This window comes from Chinchilla lanigera, unplaced genomic scaffold (genome assembly GCF_000276665.1).
Source record: "Chinchilla lanigera isolate Chin_1 unplaced genomic scaffold, ChiLan1.0 scaffold00029, whole genome shotgun sequence".
Lineage (NCBI taxonomy): Eukaryota > Metazoa > Chordata > Mammalia > Rodentia > Chinchillidae > Chinchilla > Chinchilla lanigera.
Genome location: NW_004955430.1, coordinates 3,749,770 through 3,774,391, shown reverse-complemented (window position 1 = coordinate 3,774,391; position 24,622 = coordinate 3,749,770). Strand labels below are relative to the sequence as shown.

General features: G+C 49.0%; 1 protein-coding gene across 10 annotated transcripts in view; it reads right to left on the bottom strand.

Annotated features, from left to right (window-relative positions):
• Cacna1d (calcium channel, voltage-dependent, L type, alpha 1D subunit) overlaps nucleotides 1–24,622 on the bottom strand; it is a gene marked incomplete at its 5' end in the record, with an annotated part of 346,833 nt that overhangs the window by 22,592 nt on the left and 299,619 nt on the right. For 4 of the 10 annotated variants that reach the window (XM_013515608.1, XM_005387373.2, XM_013515606.1 and 1 more), the window contains 10 exon segments: nucleotides 2,026–2,156; nucleotides 7,056–7,157; nucleotides 8,439–8,541; nucleotides 11,376–11,472; nucleotides 11,611–11,738; nucleotides 12,505–12,664; nucleotides 13,547–13,638; nucleotides 15,772–15,837; nucleotides 17,110–17,238; nucleotides 24,484–24,567. In XM_013515608.1, coding sequence (XP_013371062.1) covers nucleotides 2,026–2,156; nucleotides 7,056–7,157; nucleotides 8,439–8,541; nucleotides 11,376–11,472; nucleotides 11,611–11,738; nucleotides 12,505–12,664; nucleotides 13,547–13,638; nucleotides 15,772–15,837; nucleotides 17,110–17,238; nucleotides 24,484–24,567 — 1,092 coding nt within the window. 10 annotated transcript variants of the gene reach the window in all.

Below are 24,622 nucleotides of genomic sequence, written 5' to 3'. Positions count from 1 at the left end.
GGAACCATATGAAATTGTGTTGGTATCCTCTAACTAAGAAATACTTGAACCCCACCAGGGAAATAAAGCTCTTTCTATGAACAATAAAATGAAAAATGTACTTGACATTATTTTAACACAATGCAACAGTCTTCAACACACAACCTATAGATGTAGTGTTAGCACCATTTGAATTGTTAACTTAAGACTTGGTAAATCCCATACATCCGATGTAATTACTCAGCGGTGTGTTATTCACGCAAGTTTTAAAACATCAAAACGCCACATACATATTCATGTTCTGCAGTCACCAGAGCAAGCACTGAAGCTGCCTAGCTGGGAAGTGTTGGGAGCTCAGGAGGGGTACAAATGACTTTGAACCCAGGAGGTCAGCATCCCTGCCCTCCACAGGAAAATGAAGGGTCTCATGACACAAAGCTACGCAAGTTACGGTAAATTATGAGACAAGTCATTGATGAAAGATAGGTTTTCCTTCCAGAAAGTCCCACCGACTAGGCTCCTAGAATAGCAGGCAGTTCCATCTAAGCCAAGGGCACCCACGGAACTCAGAATCCGGCAGAGTGTTAACTTGGGCAGAGGGCTATCTGTGGGAAGAGCCTTCAGAAGCACGTTCATCTCTCCCTCTCCTGCTGGTCAGACTGGCCAGGTTGGTCCCAAGAATGTAAAAACTAGAAATATGTTCAAATTTGCAAACATCACTTTTTCAGTTTTCTTTGCGATCTAAGGCTAGTCGTGAACTGCAGTCCAGGAGGGAGGCTGTCAGTTTTACAAACACGATCAACACCAAGTGTAGGAATTTGACTCAACTGCTATGATCTGATGGCAATAAGCCACTTGACTGTGCCTATGACTCAGTGAGCTGCTGAAAGGTACAGGTACTCAGAGAAGAAAAGGTCAGAGACGGTCTTCATTGCAATTCATTGTCCATCCGTATGCCTCTTCCCCTACCCACTGTGGCTGTCCAGGCAGAACAGAGATTTCACCTAGTCAGCCAGTCACGTCATACAAGGCCATCTACTGACCTGCCGGATACATACGCACCCCGCTTCCTCGCTGTCATTCATACAGATTCCCTCTCACAGCACAATCACGACAAGCCTTCACTTCCATGGTTACCATCACTCTGGACACAGAATACTACCAGGCATTTTCCCTAAAAAAAGCGAAGGACTATTCCACGCTGAGCCATATTAATACCTACAAGGTCACATTTAAGACATGTGACAATAAGGACGTAAAAGTAATTTGGTATCAACCTAAAAATAAGAGGAAATATTTCTTTATCTCATTCACAATGGATTTGAAACACTCCAGGTAGCAGAAGTGATTGTGATTTACTTCTGATTGCTTGCTGACCTCTGTAGTTCCATTACACTCTAGGGGGACGCGGGCTGGGGCTTGAGCCGGAGGAGGGCAGAGGAGCCCTGAGGCTGGCTGGGACACGACACAGCAGCACTCGCACGGCAAGCCTCCTGGCCATCAGGAGACCGCACACAGAGAGACAGACTTGCCACCCACGTACACACGCACGCACACACACCAGTACACACTAGGAAGTGATGAATGTTACTGAAATGGACCAAAAATCAACAAGCAGTGGGGAAAGAAACAAACAGAAACAAAACAAAGCACTTGCGCTCAGATGGAAAGCTGTTCACTGGGCAGCCAGACCATGAGCCCAGGGCTGCGGCCAGGTGGGCTGCCTGGAGGACACTGCCCTTGGAGAAGGCTGGAGGGGCAGGGGTGTGAGGGCGGTGCTTGGTACTCTCTTGCCATGGCCATCCTGGGGGCCCTGCACACAGGCCAGCCAGCTTTGGGTACGAGGCACAACAGGGAAGGCAAAGGGGGAGCACTTACCTTGTGGCCCAGAAATAGCTAGTCCACATTTGGGGGAGTATGTAGTATCTCACTTTAAACAAAATCCTTGTGGTACTGCTCAACCATGAATAGTCAGCTCTCTAGTATTTCAAATAAGTTTGTAACATTGTTAGTGAAAAGAGAAAACAAAACAAGAGAACAATTCACCTGTAGGGCAATTGTGGTGTTCTTCGCAGGGTATTTTCCCACCAATCCTTGTTCTTTCCGTTTCTTGAATTTCCTAAAGTAGTCCTGTATCAGGAAAGTGGCATAGAACTTCCCCACGGTTACCTCATCATCTAAACGGAGAGACCAGACACAGCTCTCCCGAATCAGCACATTTGGACCAAGAGCCTAAACACTTGCTTCTGGCTGGGGCAGGGCTGGGGTAGAGCGAGATAGTGCAGATGGCACCGAGCTCTCGGCCTATAACTCAGGACGCTTAATCTAACAAAATGCAAGGCTTTGCAAAGCTCAAAATCAGAGTCAGTTAAATGAACTGATACTCAAAGTTGCAGAAAGTAATATGTATGTGTCATATATAGAGCAGCATATTAGTAACATTATGAAATGTTATTTGGTTATTTACTTAAAATAAAAAAAATTACAAAAAAAGGTTTCATGGGTCATGTTTTCACCTTCGTGCATAGAGATTTGCATGTGTAATTACCATAAACAGCAAGGGCAATTAAACATCCAAATCCCTATTTCTCAAGATAGATACCTAGAAAGGTGACATAAAAGCTCAGAAGGAAAGGAAAGTTCAGAAAAGTGACTGCAGATCCAGATTTTCACACATTTTCCCAATCTCTGCCAATAAGCCCCATAGGCCATTTCTTGGTTTGTTATTCACAACTCGTGGTTTTCTGCACTGCAGTGACAGCTCCAGCTAACCGCAAAGTTGAGCTGGGCTTATTTCTGCTTTGTTCAGAAACAACCTCCAACATGTATTACTGGGAATCAGAACTCTGCTGACAACTGTAAAGGCGATGCATGAGGCACAATAGAGGCTCTGGCTGTCGCATGGTAAACCACCTTTGAGATGTCAGTGTGCCCCCCAGTCTCCCAGAGGTGCCTGGCACCAGATCCACAAGGCTCTGAGGTCTCCCAGGTGGAAAGCTCAAGGCCACCTTGGTGGCCAGGGGTCAAGGGCCGCTGAACTCAATCAAGTTGCAGCGGCTGGGAGGTGGAAAGACTGCAGATCTGCAGGCTTCTTGCCAAGCTGCCCCAACAAGAGTCACACGCTGAACAGGGCAAGGGACTCAACCAATCCACGCTTGCATTCTCATCTGTAAAATGCAGACCAGTCTCTTAGAGGAAACGTGAAGACGGGTGCAAGAGGACCCACGTAAAGCACTCAGCCCCTGGGCTGAGCTGTCCTCAGTCCAAGCACTGCATGCCCCAAGCCAACAGAGATCCTGCTATTTTATAACCTGCCAACAGCAGCACCCACTGAGCATGACAGGATGGGGGTCACCGGTACCCACCATTTTCACTAATGAGTCCAGGATGAGCTTGGTTTAGCTTCCCTTTTAACCTAGGCAGGTCCTGCAGTGGTACAGAGACTACCAATACTAACCTAAGGCTCTGCATCACATGTAAGAACATGGCCCCAGTCAGTCTCAGGTTTGTTTAACCTAAGGCTCTGCATCACATGTAAGAACATGGCCCCAGTCAGTCTCAGGTTTGTTTAAACTTTCTACAGATGCACTGTCCGCAGGTAGGGACAAACTCATCACTTCATCTGCTCTCTAGCCTCTGCCCATTTGGCCCAGGGTACATTAAGAATTAGCAGTGATACCTGGTACTGGAAAAAAACAAAAAAACAAAAACAAAACAAACAAAGAAGAATTACCAGTGATAGATGTCCTCAGCATCTATGGGCCCATTGTTGGGGGCATCCTTGTGGGTCTCAAGGCCTCTTCACAACTCTGACACCATTTATCTGCTCATCCCCTCAGAGACAAACAGAGCTTAAATGCCCAGGCTGGCTGAGGCAGGTCACTGTGCCTCCTTGAGCCCAGGGTCCTCTCCTCATCCACACTACCTCCCTATGGACAATACAGCTCCAGCCACAATGGCCACTTGTTCTTTGGAGCTGTCAAAGCCTTCCCTGAGCTGCTCACATGAAGCAGGCCGGCTACTGCCTGGTGAGTACATTCAGGGACCCAGGGAGATTCTCCACCTGCCGGGTCATGGCTGTCTTTTGTACTCCAGGCTTCCCTGTGGGTCCCCCAGAAAAAGCACAAGCTCTATCTGCAGAAGGCCCACCTCCTTCTACACCAGGACACCTCCAGCAAATGTAGGACTGACTTTCACCTTCCCTCAGCCTCTAGAGCAGAGCCAGGCCCACCTAAAGCTCTGTAGGGCAGGAGTCAAGGGCCAGTTGTCTCCACAGGGAAGCTGAGGCAACTGGAAGACTGGGCCCAAAGAGGAGTTTTGAGGACAAGAAAAGCCAAAGCTGTAACAGAACAGTAAAGGAAAGAAGGAGAGGAATGACTCTGGTGAAGCCATCTGGGCTCAGGATTGGAGAGAGAGGGGGTCAGCTTAGTGTGCTCCTCAGGGCTCAGGAGCCAAAGATCCAGCTCAAGGAATGATGACTGAAAGACAAGAAGGTCTTTCAGGAGAGGAAGCTTTTAAAGAGCAAAGGGACAGTCTGTGCGACTGCAGGGGACACTTCAGAGAGCAGGTGAGAAGCTGAACTGAGCGGAGATAGCACCGCTGACCAGGCTGCTCCTTGTAGCCAGAAGCTGCTGGGCCGTGGAGCTGGAGAAGGAAGCTCCCAGTACGTACTCTTCAACTGAGATCACCTTTTCATCAAGCTCAGAATGACCTGGTGGCATCACCTAGCACGTCCCCATCAGCGAAGTCTCCTGAGATAAGCACCCCTTTCTGCTCTGCATCAGGGCCATGGCATGGGCAGTGTTGGAGGGGTTTCCTGAACACCCCGTACCTGCCAGTCCCTGGTTGGCTTTGTTCCTTCTGCTGCTCCTTGACCAGGCTGAGGGGGCATGAAGCCCTCAGCCTCTGGGGCTCCCATCTGTTTCCCCACAGAGATGTGCTAAGAATGTAATCACTCTCTAAGTATACCGGGGATGCAGGAAAGATTGGGAATACTGGTCTACTGGAGGATAAAATAGGAAAAACAAAGAGATGAATGATTGACACAGATAATAAAACGCTACCTGAAATTGCCTGCTGAGGCCTGAATGCCACTGCTCTTCTCCCTGTCAGGAGTAACAGCACTTAGCTGAGATTCAAACTAGAGAAGCTCTGAATAAACGCTGTACGCTGAGCTTCCCAAACATCTCCCTTTCTCAGCGCCAACCCTTCTCAGGTGTCACAGTCCCTCTTGCAGCCATCCTGGGATGGATTAACCCTTACCGCCCTACACCTCAATCCATGTTAAGATAAAGCTGGGCCCCACTTTGGTCCAAGAGAAGGGGAGGACATTTAGCCTGTATGAGAAGTTTGGTAGAGTTAAGTTTCAAAGGAAAGGTGTTCAGAGAGTGAGCCAACTTCTGGGCTTCTTGTCCAGTAAGATGAGAAGAACTGGAGTTTCACGGCAATGCAAACGATGTTCTCCAAGTGCATTTTATGACAGGCATGAACGTGGGAGTTAGACTGGCCGGGAGGAAGGTGGGGTCTCAAGAGAAATGTGGGCAAGCAAGAGGGGAGCAGGGTCCCCGGGCTCATGGGAGGAAGGTTTCCATGGACAGGTACAGCCTGCTATTATGAAGCATGCATCTGTATTTCAAGAAACATTGTAGGGGAATATAGTTGATGAGAGATAACTCTGATTCCATGCCACCACCCTAAAACAGAATTGCTTCAGAATATTCTGAAAGACTGAGAGTTGAAAGGAATGGAGGCTGCAGAAAAAGCTCAAGCACATTGTTACAACAATTTTAAAAGCAGGTCCTCTAAGCCATGCGAGCACCTGGACGTGCAGCTGAAAGGAAAGAACGGAAACCAAACAGGAGTTTTAAACGTGCAGTATCAGATTTCTGTAGGGAGAAGGGCTTCTCTAAGTGGGAGCTTTGTTTTGTTCCTGTTTATCATTTCTTTCTGGGTCATTTTCTTCAGCTTTGAGCTGGTGGCCATGCCAGCTATGAATGGCTCGCTTTGGGGACGAAAGCCCGTGCTGCTTCTCGCTTCAGGCTGAAGAGCACAGCTGAAGAGCAGAGCTGGCTAACGTGCTGCTCTCTCTGGCCTCTCAGAGCCACAGGCTGTCACCTTCTCAGAAGGCGGCCCCAGCATCCTGCACTGGGTTCGAGAGTCAGCATCCAGACCTGAGCTGGACCAGCCTTGGAAGCCGTGGGAGCAGCAACACTGTAAACTTTCCACTGGTCACGGAAGTCACCAGATACTTTTCATGTGCCCAGGCAGAGGATGGAATACAACGCTGCTGGGGTGGCCCTGGGTGAACAGATTCTGCACCTTTAAAACTTGAAAACAAAACAGTCTGAAAACAACCACCTTAACTTCTATGTGTATTTAGACAAAAATGGAAAAAAAAAAAAACCAATGTGTGTGCATATATATATATATATCACATATGTTATATATATATAAATTCAAAAAGGTTTAGTCAGTTAATTTGTGATAAATAACAAAAGGACAACAAGCATTTTTTGTTAATTCTGTCTCTACTCTAAATTCTACCTTATTAAAAGGACACGCTTGGTAGTAAAGCTAGCCTTGATAAGAACATTTCTAAATTACCACTTCCTGAAAACTGGCTGGTTGTTTTGTTTTTTGGTACCAGGAATTGAACTCAGGACCTTGTGCTTGCCAGGCAGGCGCTGTGCCGCTGAGCTACATCCCCAGCAACTGAAAACCATTTTTCATGAGAAGTTTCCAACAAAACGTTGAAGTATAGTTGGAAACTAGTTTCAAATATTTCTCTTTGGATTAAAAATATAGGGTTTTTGTTTTGTAGCAGTAACTGCGTTCTCTGTGTTAATTCCTCCACCAATAAGCCAACCCCTACTTTGGCCTATGAGTGTTGGTTCCCTCCCCACGGCAGCCTCTCTGCCTAAAGGTCTTCATCTTACCCCAAAATAACCCTTCAGCTGTTGGCCTGATTCTAACTGATGTGGAAAGCATTCTGCAAACATTCTCTAGGCTTTCTGGAGAGGCTGTCGCTAACACCAAGACTGTAACCAAGAACTAATTAGGAAACAGATTACACTGACCACCAGCAGGAGGGACAACTTGGTCAAGTAGTTTCATGCTGGTTTTCTTCCAGATTTTCTTTATCACAGCTCGAAGTTCTTCATTAGCTTGCTCCAGGTTCCCTGAATCCAAAAGCAAAAGAGGGAACCAAGCCTTGCCTCCGTTCCTCAACTCCCTCTGCCCTGCCTGGCCTAGGTGACACTGGACTGTCCCTAGTCAAGGAGATTCTTCCTATATTTGTCAGCAGTCACCTCCTTAAAAGGCCGCTCTTAGCCCACCCAGTGGGAAGTCCCTCTGCTGGGGAAACGTTCATGTTTCACCCAGGAATTCAATACTCTGACCCTATCCTGCTCTTCCACAGCCAAGACTTACTCCCTGCACACTGTGCCCGGCCCAGAAGGCCTTCTCCTTTGCAGCTGTTCCCCATCCTGCCTCCACCCTTGATGGTCCAGCTAAGCTTCACCCAAGAAATCTTCCTCCAGTTCCCACTGTACGTACTCAGTCACGCCACGTACCCTTGGCCTTCCCTGCATGGGCTGATGTTTGTCTTAGCATCTAACATGTCAGTATATAAGACCATCCTGCCTTCTGGAACCCTTACGGATGCCAGCCTGGGGCCAGGAACAGACAGCGAGCCACAAAGGGCACGTGATAGATCGTAAGAGATTGGTTTTTCTCGACAGAGCTCTGGGGTGGTGAAAAATATCTGTCCCGACTTGGCACGGTTCTTCTCTTCTCTCCTCTCCTCCACTTCCTCACTTCCTGCTCACTCTACAGCCTGGTGTGATCCGCTTTCATTCTACCTCTGAGTAGCCACTGAGCCAACCCCAGAGCACTCATTCCAGTGCCAGCCTGCCTGGCTTGGGCAGGGCTCAGCACGGCACAAAGGCGAGGGCCCAGTAGGGAAGACACCGAGCCCACTAGTACTGTTCAAGTGCTGACTACGTGCACTCCGCATGCGCAGGGGCTGCTGCAGACACCACCTCACTGGTCCTCGGGACCTTCCTTGCTTAGATGTGTTTTTTGTTTTTTTGGTTTTTTTTTACAGAGAAAGAGCTACAGTTTAGAACAGCAAACTTACTCATGGATGGTCAACACCTAGTAAGGGGCAGCTGGAGTGAATCCATTTGTGATAGCTCTGTCTCTACCCTGACTCCTTCCCTACTTCTCCTGCTACGTAGGAAGCAGTTCAAGACATTCTAGCACAGAGTGAGGCTTAAAGAGCGGACAGAAAGCACGCAGGAAGAGGGGGTGCCCAGGTGCCCTGGCAAAGATATTCTCACTGCACTTGCCACCCCTTCTCCGGTGTCCCCTTCACCAAGACAAAGCCCAGGCAGGAGAACCAAGCTGGGAGGTCACGTCTCCTCCTTCTACCGCCCGGCCTGCCTCCAGAGCACACTCACCTTCAGTCTTGATCTTGAGAGCTGTCCGGACCAAAGCAAACAGGGTTGCATTAAACATGACTGTCCCGTCACTGTTGAGAGGCATGTTCATGGCAACTAACCTCTGTGAATGGAAAGAAAAGTTCCTTAAAAGAACAAAAACGCGTGATGACATCCATAGCCCTTTCTGATGTTTATTCTCACCCAGTTTCCAGTCAACCTTCAATTCAGCTCAAAGCCCTTTGGGAGCACCTTCACGACGGTCGCTTCTATGTGCTAACTAGACTGGCCCACAAGATACCCAGAGACTCAAACATCACTTTTAAGTGCGTCTGTGAGGGTGTTCTAGCAGAGATTAGCGTTCGAATTGGTGGACTGTAGTAGGACCATCATTCAATCAGCGAAGGCCCAAAGGAACAAAGGGTAGAGGGAGGTTGAATTCTCTCTTTGCCTGCCTGCTCCACTGGGGATATCTGTCTTTCCTGCCCTCAGACTGCAACTCACACCACCGGCTTCTCTGGGTCTCAGGCCTTCAGAATCAGACTCAGACTCAACTACACCACCAGCTTTCCTAAGTCTCCAGTCTGTAGGGACAGAAAACAGGACTTTGCAGCCTCCATAATCACGGGAATCCATTCCTCATTATAAATCTCTTCGTACGTGTGTCTCTGTGTGACTATGTATCAAGGTTATACATTTGACAGATAGATAGGCAGACAGACAGGTAGACAGATACACCCTATTAGTTGTCACTGGAGCATCCTGACTAATACAGTTTATCCTCTGTGAGGATAGCAAAGATCAACACTACTGTCATGAAATGTAAATGCTGACACTTGGGTTCTGTGTTCTGTTTGCTAAACCACAGAAGTTCATCATTTAGGCATTCTTCTTCCCTTCCTCATTACTAGCTCTCCCTGCATCTTGGGTCAGACTCCATTGCAGGTACATCCTTAATGCTCTTAGGAGGGTTAAATGGTTAACAGATACACAGGCCAGACAAGGCCTGGGCCTTAGGTTCTCAACCAAGACTGTCCAGCATTAGTCCTAGCACAGGGTAGCCTTCATGATCACATAGAATTTTGTACAAGTCTACAGGGCTTCTGCAAAGGCTTGGTCTTTCAGAGCAGGAGCCACACTCCTTACTTCTCAAAGCTTTTCAGATCCCTGTGACAGAAGCAGCAAGAGGAGTCAGAGACACTCGGGTGCGGGCTGCCCTCTCTGGGCCGCAGTCACTTTGCCTGGGACACAGTGATGCTTACAGAAAGGCGGGGGTGGTCAGCTGCCCTGGCAAAGAATCCTAAGTGCAGGCAATGCATTTCTGCTGGTGCGCCTCTTGAGAATTAAAGGAAATCACAGGCACTAAAGTTTTGTGCCTGGCACATGGTAAGTGCTAAATAAATGGTAACATTTTTAATATTTTTCAATTTAAATATTTAAAAAATTTTGACTACGGTGAATCGCTAAAGAAAATTTTCTCCTCCCTATTTAAGGACCAAAATCTTATGTTTGCATGGCCAGTTCCACCTAATTTCCTAGTCGTGCTCTCAACCTTCCCTGGGTCCCGAATCGGTGCGGGCAGCCGGGACACCTCAGAGACTTACTCATTTCTCCGAGAAGTTCCTGAGTCAGCAAAATGATTCACTTCGTGCCTTGAGCACATTTACATCCGTTATATAAAAGGACCTAGAAATCAAATGCCAGGCAACATCTACGGAAAGAACCTCTGTTGTTCTTGGAAAGCAGAAAAGGGCCTGCTACAGGGTAATTCACAGCAAGAAAGTCAACTTCTATGGTTTACTTTCTGACCCTACATCCAGAATCCTGCCCGAGGAGAAGCAAGGACCCTGATGAGGACTTCCCAGTGTGCCTTCCCGGACCCGAAGGGCAGGGCACATGAGTGTAGCTCACAGACTCCTTTGAAGGCATGAAATGCAACGAAGACATTGCTCTGTTACCTCTGTTTCTGTCTAGAGCTGGTCTACCACCCTGGAGTGCTAAGACCCTTGACCCCAGGATCCCTGCAGATCCATAGGGAGCAGGCACCAGCAGCTATGCTTCCTGTTGCTACCATGAACTTATGGTGGTTTCCTGTGAGCTCTACGGAAGGAAGACAAATCCCAACTAGCGTTCGAGAGAGCACGGTCCTACGTGGAAATGACAGACATGAGGTGGGAGATCAGGGTCCATGCCTGGTGCCCAGGAAAGGTGCCCCAGCAGTGGCCACGAAGCTCTACAACAGGGGGCTCTGAGCAGGCCCTGCCATCACATGCACTGGCACCCAGGCTCAGAAACAGGCTCCCCTCCCCACTGCCCTTTCCTCAGCGGGGACCGGGCTTCCTCACCCCACCTTCTCAGTGGGTCTGCAAGCTGCCGGCTCTCTCTCCCCACTCCCTCTGCCCTCATTCTAGAGGTCCTGGTCGCCCCGCTCCGGGAATCCGCTTCTCTATACCATCAGATCAACTCTGTAGAAGGAAACTAGAAGTGCACATTTCTCCCCCAGCCGCTCCCTACTATCCACGGGACTCAGCATGGCACCGGTCGTGCCGCACAGCAAGACTCAGCCTACGCCTGGGGCCTCCTGCCGTTCCGGCCATGCGGTGAGGCAGTGACTTGCCAGCGGCCACTCTGCTGTCCATTCTCCCGCGCTGTCTGGGCTCTCTGTGCTCCCTTTATGCAATGTCCTTCCTGCCTCTGAGAGACTCTACATCTCTTCTGGACTCAACTCAAAAGTCACCTTCCCTACTCCTTACCAGTGACAAACTGCAGAATGTCCCTCCTTGTACTGCTCTTGACACGGTTCCCTAAGAGTTATATATCTGAGGGTATCTCAAGGGCTGGAACCACGCATTATTCATCTCTGCATCCACAACACCTCCCAGAAGGCCTGCCCAAGGGTCACATAGCGTTTGTTGAATGAGCCCCTACTAGAGAGGCCGTGAGACAGAAGATGCTCACCTTACACGCTACTCTGTGTGGGCATAATTTCCCAAACCCCAGAGGAGGCTGGATGCGTCGGAGCAGGGTGACCACGTCGAGGTGTTTTATCCTTCCCCTGAAAGCAAAGCACAGCCTGAAGTCCAGGAACAGCACTGGCTGGCCTGAGCCTTCAGTCCACCTCGCCTTCCAGAAAAATCACAGCTGCCATTCCAGAACAGCCCGCATGAGCCAGATGGGCTCTTTATCAACTTACTTTGCCTCAGGGTCATATTCTGACCATATTCTTTTGAATTCGTCTAAGTGATGAGGCCCTAGAATAGACCAGTCCCGGGTCAGATAGTCAAAATTGTCCATGATGACAGCCACAAACAGATTGATGATCTGAAAAAGCAAATGAGAAAGAGAGAGCTTTAGCTGCAGTGGGTGGGATGGGCTGATTAAACACTGCTGTATACCTCCTAATCATACACACATATATTTTTTTTTTTTGGTAGTACTGGAGAGTGAATGTAGGGCCTTCATACTGAGCTGGAATATATTCTGGAATATATTCCCAGCTCTTTATTTATTTTGAGATAGGGTCTGTGCTCAAACTTGTGATCCTCCTGCCTCTGCCTCCCAGAGTGCTGAGATTACAGACACGCACCAGCACACCTGGCTGGCTATGAAGTATTTGAACTCCCACATCTCCAAGTGGGGTTGTCAAAACATTCCTTTTGGAGGATACTTAAGAAAAGGGCAGGCTTCTTGCTTTCCTAGACGGCTTGGTATAGTCTTGGGAGGGAGTGGGTAGACATATTAGCTGGCATTCTGGAACACACTGCAATCTTATAATTTTACTGCCACCAGATAACTCATACTCTTAAGTCACTTAAAGCCACGTTCAGTGTAGTGGTCTTGAAATTTAAAAAGGAACCAGCAGCACTAAGAGGCTGGGGGGTTGATAATTTCCCCAGGCTATCAGCCCCCAACCTTTCTCACAACCAAGGGGGCAGTGACACACATCTGATTAAACAAGATCTTTGTTGCCAAGTGAGATCCAGATGCATCAAGTATCCAGAGCAATCTGAAAAGGGTACATCATTGGTCTGAACCCCAAAAGCTCCACACGTTCTGTGAAGGAAAAAGCAAGCTTTTGCCTGCTTACCAGAAATGCACAGAGCATGTAAAAGCTGATGAAATAGACGATGGCAAAGTTGCTGCCACATGTGTATTCCTCTCCAGGGTTGTAGTCTGACTCAGGGTCACACAGCTTTCCCGGGAGGCAGGCCAGCATGATCTCCTGCCAGGCCTCGCCGGTAGCACACCTTTATGATCAAGAAAAGACAAGGCTTTAGTGAAAGAAGGAGGGATTTAAGGGTTAGACCGCTGGGAGGAAAACTCTGACTCAGAGCAAAAACTAAGCAGTTTGGGAAGAAGCCAATTTGAATTAGTAAAAACCCGAAATTCCTACTTACTTTCAAATGCAGCTTACCTCAAGGACTTGAGGTCCTCCTGTAGCACTCTCTGATTTTAACAGTCATGTGATACAAGCACAGCAATTCTTTTGTATAAATGGGTGTTTTTCTATCTTTTCTACTTCAAACATTCATATTATATTTTGATAATTACTCCTACTCAGTTTTGTTCAAAGTAAATAGCTGGAAACCACCTAACCTGCAAATGATTTGTTACCCAGTCACTCGAAACATTAGTTTACATTCATAATTTCTAGATAGTTCTCTCACCATGAGCCAGCTTCTTTACAAAGTTAATTAGCTGAGGTTGAAAATAATCCCGTAAAATTTGGAACTGTACATTTTAGGATATTCCCTACCGGTTGTACAAAAAGCCTCCATGCTTTTGCTAAATTTCTCTTCTCTGGGTTGTGTTTACCAAAACATGCTTCTGTGCATAAACAGTCGTTCTACAACTTTGCTAGTGGTCTAAGTAGCCTCACTAACTCCCAAATGAATAAATCTGAAGCAGCCACAATCTGGATGACCTCGGGAGTTTTAACAATCCAGCAAAAATGCTCTGTGATCAAATTCTAGGTTTCAACTTAGGACTACGAAACAAACAAACCAGCCGTCAAGATAACTGGGAAAGGCACATTGCTTTGATACACGTGTCCCCGGTCAGCCTGGGCCAGGGCTAGGAAGAGGGTGGTAGCACCTGCCCGGGAGCACCACCCACACAGACCCAGTCACCTGAAGAGCAGCAGCACCGCCTGGGGAAACGTCTGGAAGTTGTTGTTCCTATTGATCTGGTTATTATCTCTCATGGCGACTTTCCCAAACATCTAGGTGGAAAAGTTATTAGAAACAGAGAACAAGTTTCATCATTGCTACAGTCTGGATCTGGAATATCCCCTGAAAGCCCACGCAGTAAAGGCTGGGTCCCAGGGTGGTGCTGCTGGCACACTGTGGAACCATTAAGAGGTCCTAGTGGGAGGTCCTTGGGTCACTGGGGATGTCCCCTCCCAGGGAATAGTGGCACCCTGGCCCCTCTTCTTTTTCTTTTGCATCCTAGCTATGAGGTGAGTAGTTCTATTCTATCACATACATCTGCCAGGTTGTGTTGCCTTAGGTTCAAGACAAGAGGGGCCAATCATCATAGACTAGAACCTCCAACACTGTGAGTCACAGGAAACCTTTCTTCTTTAAGAGCTGATTATCTCAGGCATTTTAGGATAGTGACAGAAAGCTGACTAACACAGTCATAGAAGAAAACTGCTCATGTGTGTTTAGAACTAACTCAGGTGTGATCAACACTAACCAGGGCTTTTCTCAGGATATGTGACACTTCACTCAATAAAGATGTGCTGAGCACAGCCATATGCCAGGCACTAGGTTAACTGCTAGGAACGTGGTAGCAGGTATACTCTCACTTTCAAGGAGCCCTTATTCTGGAGCAAGACTACAAAGATAACCAGGCAATGACAACCTCACATGATGGTCAGTGGGAGGTCCAGACCCACAGGGAAGTAGGGAACAGGCTCATCCACCTGAAGCTAGGAGCTGGGGTCAGGATCAACCAACAAGGAAGTGATATCTATGTCTAGAACTGAAGCATACAGAGAAGTCAGTCAGGTGACAAGGAAGGCGAGGAGTACTGCAGGCAGTGGGAATGCCACCTGGAAAGGAGCAGAGGTGACACAGAACAGGAGTCCTGGGAATGCAAAGATGAGTAGCAAGCAGATGGATGACAAGTCAGGTTGGAGACAAGGGTGGGGTGAGTGGATGGGGCCTGTGAGCCTCTGGAAGGAGAGTGGGCTTCATCTCCGGAGAAGTGGGAAATGAGTAAATAGATTTCCTCCTGGGACTTAGGAAGCAGACTGACGTTGTAGAAAAGTTTGATGTCAGCAGATGCCTGCTGGGAGAATTTGGGGTGAGGTGTGCAACTGGGCAATGGAGTTCATAGGGTTCTGCAATGCCTCTTTTTTACGTGAGAACATATGTTATACACGGCATCACATTCTGCTCAGTTACAAGGGCCTGAGCCTAGTGACTCTTGTTTCATAGCTCCTGTTAAGATTCCAGGAGACCTGCAAGAACTTCTAGGCCTTCAAGATAAAAAATAAATACAAGCATCTCTTTGCCCCAAGATTCACTTCACCTTTCTCGCTCATGCCCCTTGCTTATCAGGAAGACACATCTGCACAAGTGGCACGTCCACAAGATGCTCACACTGAAGGTGAGAGCTATGCTCTGCTCCCCAACTTGCTCTAGCCACGGTGGTTCACCGCCTCAGCTCCTAGCTGTCCACGTAGGGTTAGGACCCAGCTAGGAAGGAGGCTCAATCCTTTCCCAGCCTCAAGAGGACCGGGAAGCATGCTTCAGCCTCTCACCCCCAGATCAGGGCCACACGAGAACCTAGCTCTCTCTGTGCCTCTCTAGAAAGGTGAGTTGCCAAGGTACCACAGTGGTCCCTGTTCAGTCCTAACATAGCATCTAGGAATACTTTGTTTCAAGGGTGAACCCCCCTCTGGTAAGGCCCAGTTCTTCAGACTATCAACAGGTCATTTCATTACTAACTATTTGTGAGTATCATCAGTGCAGGAAATACAACACCCACACTGACAACTATGGCTTCCGTTAATGTGGCACTTCCTTTTCTGCTGGGTTGTTTATTCCCACCACCACGAAAATCAACTGTGGGTCTTCCTCCGAGGCTCAGGTATGGGGAGGGGATTTTCTCAGCGCATCTTAACCCCTCCATGTTCTGTGCTTGGTCTCCTCTGTACAGGCTCTGTCCTCGGGAGCTCCCGCCTGAGGGGCCACGTCTTCATCTCCTTATCTCTTCCGCAGCCAAGGTATTTGGCGGAAAAGTCATGACCTTGACTTTCCACTTTACCTGCTTAGTGTACATCTTGCCACAGATCTGGGGGTCACCCTGCAGGACAGCCCCTGAGGAGAAGGCAGCCAGTACCTACCTGCATGCCGATGACCGCGTAGATGAAGAATAGCATGGCAATGAGGAGGGCAACGTATGGAAGGGCCTGCAAGAGAGGAAACGTGTGGCTCAGCCTGGACACCTCTCCCTGTGCCTGCTCTCCACGAGGGAGAAGACCCTCGTGGGAGCCACACACTTCTCTTCTTTCCCACATGCTATAGGGGAGGGCCACAGAGAGTGTCTTAACCCCAGCCCAGCACGATTACTTCAGTCCTGAGCCCCGCCTACATGATGCCCAGTGCTATCCCACCAGAGGCAGGATGTGACGTCATCACGCTGTGTGCTAATCCTGCACATGTTCACCATGGACACGCCAGTCTCATACTGAGTTAGAAATCTGTTATTGGAATCCTTTGTGAAATTATAATTGATTAAATCATTCCAAGACACTAGAGATTTGGACTGCTTCCACTTCCCCTCATGGGCATGACTGGAATGGGTGTGAGGGAGGTGTTGTAGACCATGTTGTAGAGAAACATCCTCATGCAAAAGCACCTTGCTTTGGCTAAAGTATTCCCTTAGGGTGAAGTCTTAGGAATAGAAATACTGAGTGAGACGGTAAGAACCACTTTCTGGCTATTGCAAAACACCTTTCTTTTTTTCTTTTTTTTTTCTTTGAGACAGGATTTCACTATATATGTCAGAGTGGCCATGAACTCATCATGTAGCCCAGGCTGGCCTTGAACTCCTGGCGATCCTCCTGCCTCAGCTTCCCAAGTGCTGGGATTACAGGTGCGTGCCATGATGCCAAGCTTAAAACACCTTTCTTAAAATGCACACCTTTTCAAAGGACTGCATAGGCTGAGGGCTGGGTCAGGGAGGAGATGGATCCTGGGCTGTCTGCAGGAACACTCGGTGCAAACGTGTGTGTCTCACCAGACCCCAGCCCTTTAAGCCAATGTTCCTCAGTGCCTTTTCTCCCTTACTCCATGAGACAAACATGTCTACATGCATGGAACACATCCAGGGATGCCCAGGTATAGGCTTAATTCCAAGCATACATACTTAAAAGCATTCCCTTTCTCTCCTAACTCTGAGAAAGTTCATCAGAAAGTCAATGGCCTGTGGACTGACAGGCTACCTTCAGACCTGTACATCTGGGCATCTGCTACAACAGCCTGGCCTGGCACAGGAGGACCATGTCCTCCTCTTGAATTGCTTACTGGAGTCCCACATGGTTAGTTTTAGGCTCTCCCCACCACACCTGTATCTGCATTTTCTTTCTACATTACTAAATGTTTAAAATTTTTGGTGGCACAATCACGGACCTACAATGGTCTTCAAAGACAAAGAGAGAAGCCCTGGGCATGGCTCTTACCTGGAAGGACTTAATAAAAGTCCACAGCAGTGTCCGGATGCCTTCCCCCCTGCTGAGAAGCTTCACCAATCGCATCACTCGGAAAAGACGGAAAAAGGTGATGGAGATTCTATTGCTCTCTTCAGAGTTCTGAAGGGTTATCATGGAGAGGTCAAACCCAATGGAAAGTAGAACATGCAACACTTTCAGAAAAACAGCAACAGAAGCAAAGGTGACAGAGGTAAAAACTGAAGATGTGTGTCTAGGCCTTTTCACCTTAAAAAGCATGATATGAAAGGAAAAGTTACATGCTAACAACACAGGACTTGGAAAACTGCGTCCACACAGCACATGCATGTCCACGTGTTCTACTGTGTTAGAGAAGAACGCTGGGCTGGTCAAGAGTACTGGACACTGATGATGAATGCAAACCACTGCAGACACTGTTCTGGAAGGACAATCATGGAGAATACAGAAAAACCAGTGGAAAACTCGACATGGTCAAATAAACTCAAGGAAAAGGCCCCGCCCCTGGGGACTAGTTACTGATCTTACCCCAGGTGTAGCAGTTGGGACAGGGACATTGTCACTTTCAGTTGGCTTTAAGAAATCAAAGATTGAAAAATGTATTAATGAAGTGGGAAGGAAGCAGGGGTTCAGGAGAGCATTCTCCCCTTCTAAAAGTGTGTGGTTAGTATCTTCCGACAATAGGCCTGCTCCCTCCCTGCGGAACTGCTAGGGCTCTAACTGGAAGTGGACCGGAGGGTGGGCAGCCACTGACACGGGGACAGGCATAGTACTACTTTCTAATTCATGTCCAGGGACACAACGTCCTGGCTGACAGGCGTCTGGTAAAAGGTAACACTGTAGACCTTAGTGTCCCTAAAGACAAGGGCACAGGGTATGCCTCTGCTGCCCTAGGCTCAGTCGGAGGAGCTGATCACACTGTGGCCATCCTCCTCACCCCACATGACAGAATTGCAGCTGCAGGGCAACAGTTGCCCTGCCTGCGGTCCACACACCTCAGGAGACCACGTGTGAGCCCATGATGCCAGACATCTCCAACACAGTCTCTGATGGGGCTGCTGAGGACCCGAGTAGCCAGACCAGCGCAAGGAGGAAAGACTGGCTCCTCTCTGAAAGCCTGCACTGCCTGACCTCCAGCTCAGACCACATCAGACATTAGCAGACTCTGGTCTGCAGGGCTGTGGGGAGGAAATGGCATGGGACCAGCTTGCCCCAAGCCTCAGCAGTTCTGCCTTACCCAAGGCCTGGCGGGGTGTGTGCTGCCTGGGACCTGGGGTGCAGACTGTGCTGACTGGTGCTCACCTGTCCTCCTCATTCCTGCCCTTGGAGGGCAGGGGCCCTTGCCCCACTCTGCTTAGTGCCTAGCATGGCGCCTACCGGGTGTTAAGTGTCTCAGGGAATGTAAAGACATTGGAGGCAAACTCTCCCCAGGAGGCATCTTTAAACAGTAAAGTGAACCAGAACTCGGCCATGATAGCCTCTCTTTCCCCCGCAGTGCTGTCACCTCCACTGCAGCGGCTGGTCTCCCTGGGAACTGTCAGAGAAGAAAGAGGCTCATCTGGCTAGAGGCTTCCAAAAAGCTTTTCCACATGGCACGCCTGTAAGACTGGGGCATCTGCACACTGCTTGACGACCTCCTCCCCTGGGGACACAGGGGCAGGAAAGGCCCTGCTCTGAAGCCTCACTGTCACCAAAAGCTACCTCCTGAGACCAAACAGAAAATTCTATAAAACTCATAGAAAATAAGGGGCTTGAACCCATCAGAGAACAACTGAAATTCAGCCACGTGGCTCGGAACTTAAGAACAGGTCCTCGGAGTTATAAAGGGGTCCCTGTTCCCCTGAGGTTACCCAGAATGGGAACTCTGAAGTGGGTTTATCAAAGCCCAGGGCCACTGTTTTTATTTTCCTCTTCCATTATCCCACCTCAAAGGAAAAAACGTATCTTTAAAGGGACAAATCATGCTTTTTAACATTTAAACCTAACGAAGGGACTAGTTTTCCAAAGTTCTCATCGTCTCCCACATCATTCTCCCTAAGAGCTGCATGCAGGGAGGCTCGACTCTTGCCCGTGTCACTGAGCGTGCATGTGTCTCCCAGGGCAGGCCCCTGTCTGCCGATGTGTGGGGGACCTGTGTGCAGAAGACAGACCATCCTCCAGCGAAATTCCTGAGAAGCCTGTGATGTGTGTGGGAACTGTAGGAGCGCAGGGGTCTTCTGGCTGGGAAGATACATTTTCCGGCCTCCATCTTCCGCCCCCTACCCCATCCTGCTCCATGACAGACTATTCACGACCCCTTTCCTTCCAGTATATGAAATCAGCAGCTAAATTGACTTTCCAAGTGTACACTTTTAAAAGTGCACCTCTGAAGTATGTCACATCACGGACTGTGAAATTCAAACTCTCTTGTTAAAACAAAGAGGAGGAGGAGATAGCATTTGTTGGGGACAAGGCAGCATGACATGCAAGTACAGAAGGGAAGAACCAACAGCACACCACGCCGCATGCACGCCAAGTGTGGCCTGTGACACCACCCTTCACCACGCGCCAGTGCAGGGCGGACCTCTGCGAGGGAGGAGGACGCTGGCATCCCTGGGGGAAAGTGCAAGTTGCCAAAATATCTTCCAAACTGGAAGGACCCTGAGGATGGCTTTGCCCAAACTGCAGATGTTAGCCTGATAAAAAGGGCAGGGCAGCTCGCTTCCTGGGCTGCACAGTGAAACTTCTTGGGGATCCTTAACAGAGTCTGATGCTCTGTGCCCATCTAGAGATTCTTTCCTAACTGATTTGGGATGTGCCGGCACTCTAAAAATATGAAAAGCTTTCGGGTGATTCTAATGTGCTTCTAGAGCTGAGAATTTCAGCCCTGCTTAGCTCACGGTAAACCTAGGCCAGGTACTCAGCCGGTCTCTCATACCTCTCAGCCGAGTGGCCATCAGAGTAGGGCCACTAGAAAAGCCCACTCTGAGCGGCTTACACCTTAGCAGTGGCGTCTTTCGGAGCTGATGAGGGCTCAGTACTTGGGGAAGAGCTTAGAGTCCATCTCCATGCTCCTTACAAGGCACAGAGGAGGCTGGGGAAGGAAGGCAGCTGGCAGAGGGCAGAGGTAGACACAGTGAGCTAACACAATGCTCATCTCTGGGGTCACCCACAGGTCTCCCGGAGGGGACACTAAATAAAAGAAGGACTTGATCCCTAAGTAGCTTTTCAAAATTGGCCTCAAAGGACTGGGTGATCCATTTTCAACCAGGAGAGTCCCACTGTCATCTCAGGACTTGGGAACAGATGGCCTCTGTAGCTCCTTCAACAGGTCATGTGCTTGGCCCTGGTTCTGGGAAAGGCTAGCACACGGGGTTGGGGCCTCAAGGCCATGGGCCCCAGACGAGAAGTGGAGGGAAGCTGCAGTGGCCGGGTCTAAACCGGTGACTCTTAAGGCAGGGACAATTCTTGGGTCACGAGAGTGAGCCCTTACTGATGTTTCAGGTGCTCTTGGAGAAGTCATAACAAGGTAGCTCTGGTTTGCAAACAAATATGTTGTCTCCTAGGCAACAAGAACAATGGATGAAGGCTGAATTTCGGCAACAGCCATCTCTGGGTCAGAAAAACAGTTGCGAGGTCATTTCACCATTCCAAGAGCTAACAGGCATTAAAGAGGGAGCAAAAGCGAGCCTGCCAGTTGCCATCCGATATTTTAGCAGCTTGGGGATGTTCTCACCAAGTGTGAAGGGGTCACCAAACCAGGAACAGGCAGGGTGGGGATGTGGAGGGCAGCAGGATGGAGAGGGCTGGGTGAGCATGCGAGCAGGACAATGCAAAGGGCCATCCAAAATGTTTTCTTTTTGAGGCAGGGTCTCATTTTGTAGTTCAGGCTGGCTTTGAACTCACTATGCAGCCCAGGCTGGCCTCAAACTTATGGCGATCCTCCTGCCTCAGCCTCCTGAGTGCTGGATGACAGGCGTGTGCTGCCATACCCAGTTGATGTTTTGTGCAAAGAAAACAAATGCAAGCCGGATTTCTCATTTCCAGGCCAAATAATTCGTTCCTGAAGACTGCTGGCAAGTCACAGAGCCAAGAGTGACTGGCCAACGAGGCCCGAGGTCGGGCCCTAACGAGATGAGTGGAAAGGGAAACAATTTAGATGGCCACGACCAATCCTTAGCACATCCTGTGAAAAACCGTGAAAACCAAATGTGGGAGACCAAAACAAGTGTACGGTCTCCAGAAGTGCTTTAGCTTTAACAACTTCACCGTATATATGTTTATATATACTTGCCGCTACAATTTTCTAAAAATAAAACCAACATGAAAATCAATTAGGCAACAGAAAAGAAGGGCTGACAGAGTTTGAGGGGAGAGAGCATAGAAGGTTAAACATTGCAAAGAAAAAGATTGTACGGCAGCTAAAACCAGCCAGCAAGGGACATAGGGTGCTCATGCTCAGCTGACCTGGAAGCTTAAGGGACAAGGCCTCCAAGGACGTGACACGCATTGCTCCCCGGGGGCTCCACACGTGTGGAGAGGAGAGCGTGTAGGGGTCAACAGTCCCATTCTAAGAGGCTAAGAGTAGCCAGTCTTCCTTCTCTTAATCTTTGGGTGTCTCCCGAGCCCGGGGCCTACCAGTGGTAGATGTCCAGCGAACATGTGTTGAAAGATGAAATAAATGAGCAGGTGGCCCTGAGCACTGCCTCTGTCCCTGGGCCCAGCAGAGAAACAGGGAGGCTTCCTCAGGTGGTATTTTATTGACTGGCATGAGGCCATGGCTAAGGAGCGTTTGGTCTCAGGGTACAGGTGAGCGGGGAGAAGGTCACTGACTGAAAGCCGAGAGTGGGGAAGCTCAAAGGTGTGATGCTGAGGGGTTAACTGAATGCTACGGAGGGGCCCCAGGAAAGCCCACCTTGTACAGATACCCAGTACTAACGAGAAACTCAAGGCAGACCTGGCCCCTTCCTGAACACAGTGAAGCAGGACAACGCTGAGCCCCTGCCAGGTGAGGCTGGGCCGAAGGGGACAGGTGCAGTGGGAGGTGCAGGCCCGGCGCTCAGCACACGTGAGGAAGCCAGGAAGCTGAGTGCTACCCAGGGTGCACCAGTGCCACCCCGCCAGCCAGCAGTGGGGCAGCATGAGAAAGCTGGGTGTCCCCGTGTAAACAAACCCTGGCCACATCCTGGCACCCAGAAACTAAGAATTTATACCCTCCAGCTGCCCATTTCTTCAAGGACTAAGCCGCCCAGGGAGACCTGCTGGGATGATAGCTATTGTACCTTCATTTCTACCACAGCTGTCTCTGACCTGGAGTTTGTAAGTATTCTTTGATGTATGTGGTTGATCAGGTGGGCAGATGTCTGTTCATTCACTTGGGAGAGTTACGGTCCTGCTATTTCCTCATTAGAACCAGATCATTTTATAACCAAGCATCATTTACATATCATGAATAGCAATTTTACAGCTGCCTTATGGAATATTTCACATAAAGTAGAATTTGCATAAGTCTAGGCTTAAGGAGGCCGGTGGGGCATGTGTGCATGTAGGCCTAGTACAAAACCATTTTAGTATCTTGGCACGGTATGGATTTGCGTGTGACGAGCCTTAAATCATACCCTTATGGACATGGTAGCATCTTACAGTCCATGGCACTTGCTTAGGAGAAACTCTGCCCTCATAAGAGTACTGCACCTCCCTGACGTTTTCAGCAAGTAGTTTCACAAATATTCATATCATCTTATCCCCATAACACAAGTCAGGCTGTTTCTTTTCCTACTATTCACGTTTTAGAATCAGCCTGGCCCTACTATGGGGCTTGAAGGGATTCCACTATAGGCATCTGCTATGTGCTGTCTGGGCACCAGGATGGACCTAACAATATCAGCCCCACAGATGTCAGTCGGGCAGAGCACTAGGGTGGAGGCAGGGCTGGACTGGCAACATGGAGCAGAAGCCAACACCGCACAGCAAACCCTCCCCAGGTTCTGCTTGTTCCCTCGAAGGGCATATGCACTGGAGACCCACGAAGAGCTGCTGTGGACGGGGCCAGAGCAGGTGGACAGGGACCTTTCTACCTGCCTGGGGTCTTCAGTGAAGCATGGGTCAGGCAGGAGGAGTGGGTGGGAGATACGCTTCCTTCTCAAGCTGCTGCATTCTGAAGGGGTTCTCAGAATGTTTGTGGAGTGCCTTGCTCCCCCTACCAAGCTATGAAACACGAGCCCTCCATCATGACTGGACTTCATGTGGCAAAGCAGCACGGCCTTCTCCTTGTCCCCCCCAGGCCCCTCTTCCCCTGGTCCCATGGGCCCCACCCTTTGAGGGGCTACAGCCTGGCTGTTCACCAGTGCCACCAGCCAGACTCTGAGCAGACTCAGGATAGAGAGGAAGACCTGAGCAGTGGCAGCAGCCACACGCTTGGGCCCAGCTGTGGTGGCTCCTCCCTACACCTTTCCAGAATCACTGTGGGTGCGAAGGCACACGTTATTAACCCCACTCTACAGCTGGAGGAGCTAAGGCACAAAGCAGTCAGGTGACCTGCAAAGGTCACACAGCTAGACAGGGATAGTGTCCCTATACTCACACAGTTAAGGCCTAGCTCTTAAAGCTTTAATATGATCAAGATGCTAGTTCCAAAATGGCAATTCTATGCTTACTTCTCCACCTCTTCAGGGCAAGGGGGTGGACATGGGGTGAGGGATGAGACAAGAAACTGTCCATCCTTTAAAAGGAATTTGTGTCTGGGTTTGAAAGGGGTATAGACAGCCACTGGTGGGGCTTCTAATCTCTTCTACAGCAGACTTAATGAAAACAATCACATTATAGGACACAAAGTTTGCTACTTACATTCACTTCAGTTATAGCAATATCAACGACGCTACCAACAACAATTAAGGCATCAAAAGTGTTCCATGCATCAGTGAAATAGTGCTGTTAGGGCAAGCATTCAGAAGCCACAGAGGAGAGGAAGCACAACAGGAAAAAAGAAGAGAAGGACAGTGTTATCAAAGGGGAACATTCTAGCATTATGCCACTTGGCTACTTGAAAAACTGCCCTAAGACAAATATGTCATAGATACATTACTTTGGCTACTGCTTCTGACACAGCAAATAAAAACAATTAGAGATGCCCTATCTTACCTTACCTACTAGTTCCTGGGGTCAGTGCTGCCAGAAAGCCAGCATTCAAAGGTGATTTGTGTCTGCAAAGGCCTTGGGCTAAGGTTCTATGCTAAAAGGTCTTTTCCCCAGCTTTCCTTAGGAAATGCCTAGTTTCAGACCAAGTGCCATTGGGATCTGTGACTTGTCCAGGTGATGTCACTGCAGGGCAAGGAGCAGAATGTGCAGACAGAGGAAAGAGGATGCAGGCCACGCCGGGTGCATACTCACATCTGCTTCGCTGAGGGCCACGTCTACAATGCTGCCGATTACGATGAGGGAGTCAAACGTGTTCCAGGCATCACTAAAATACCCCTGGACAGAGCAGGCGGGGGCAGACGTTTATGAGCAGGTACGAATGAAACATCAC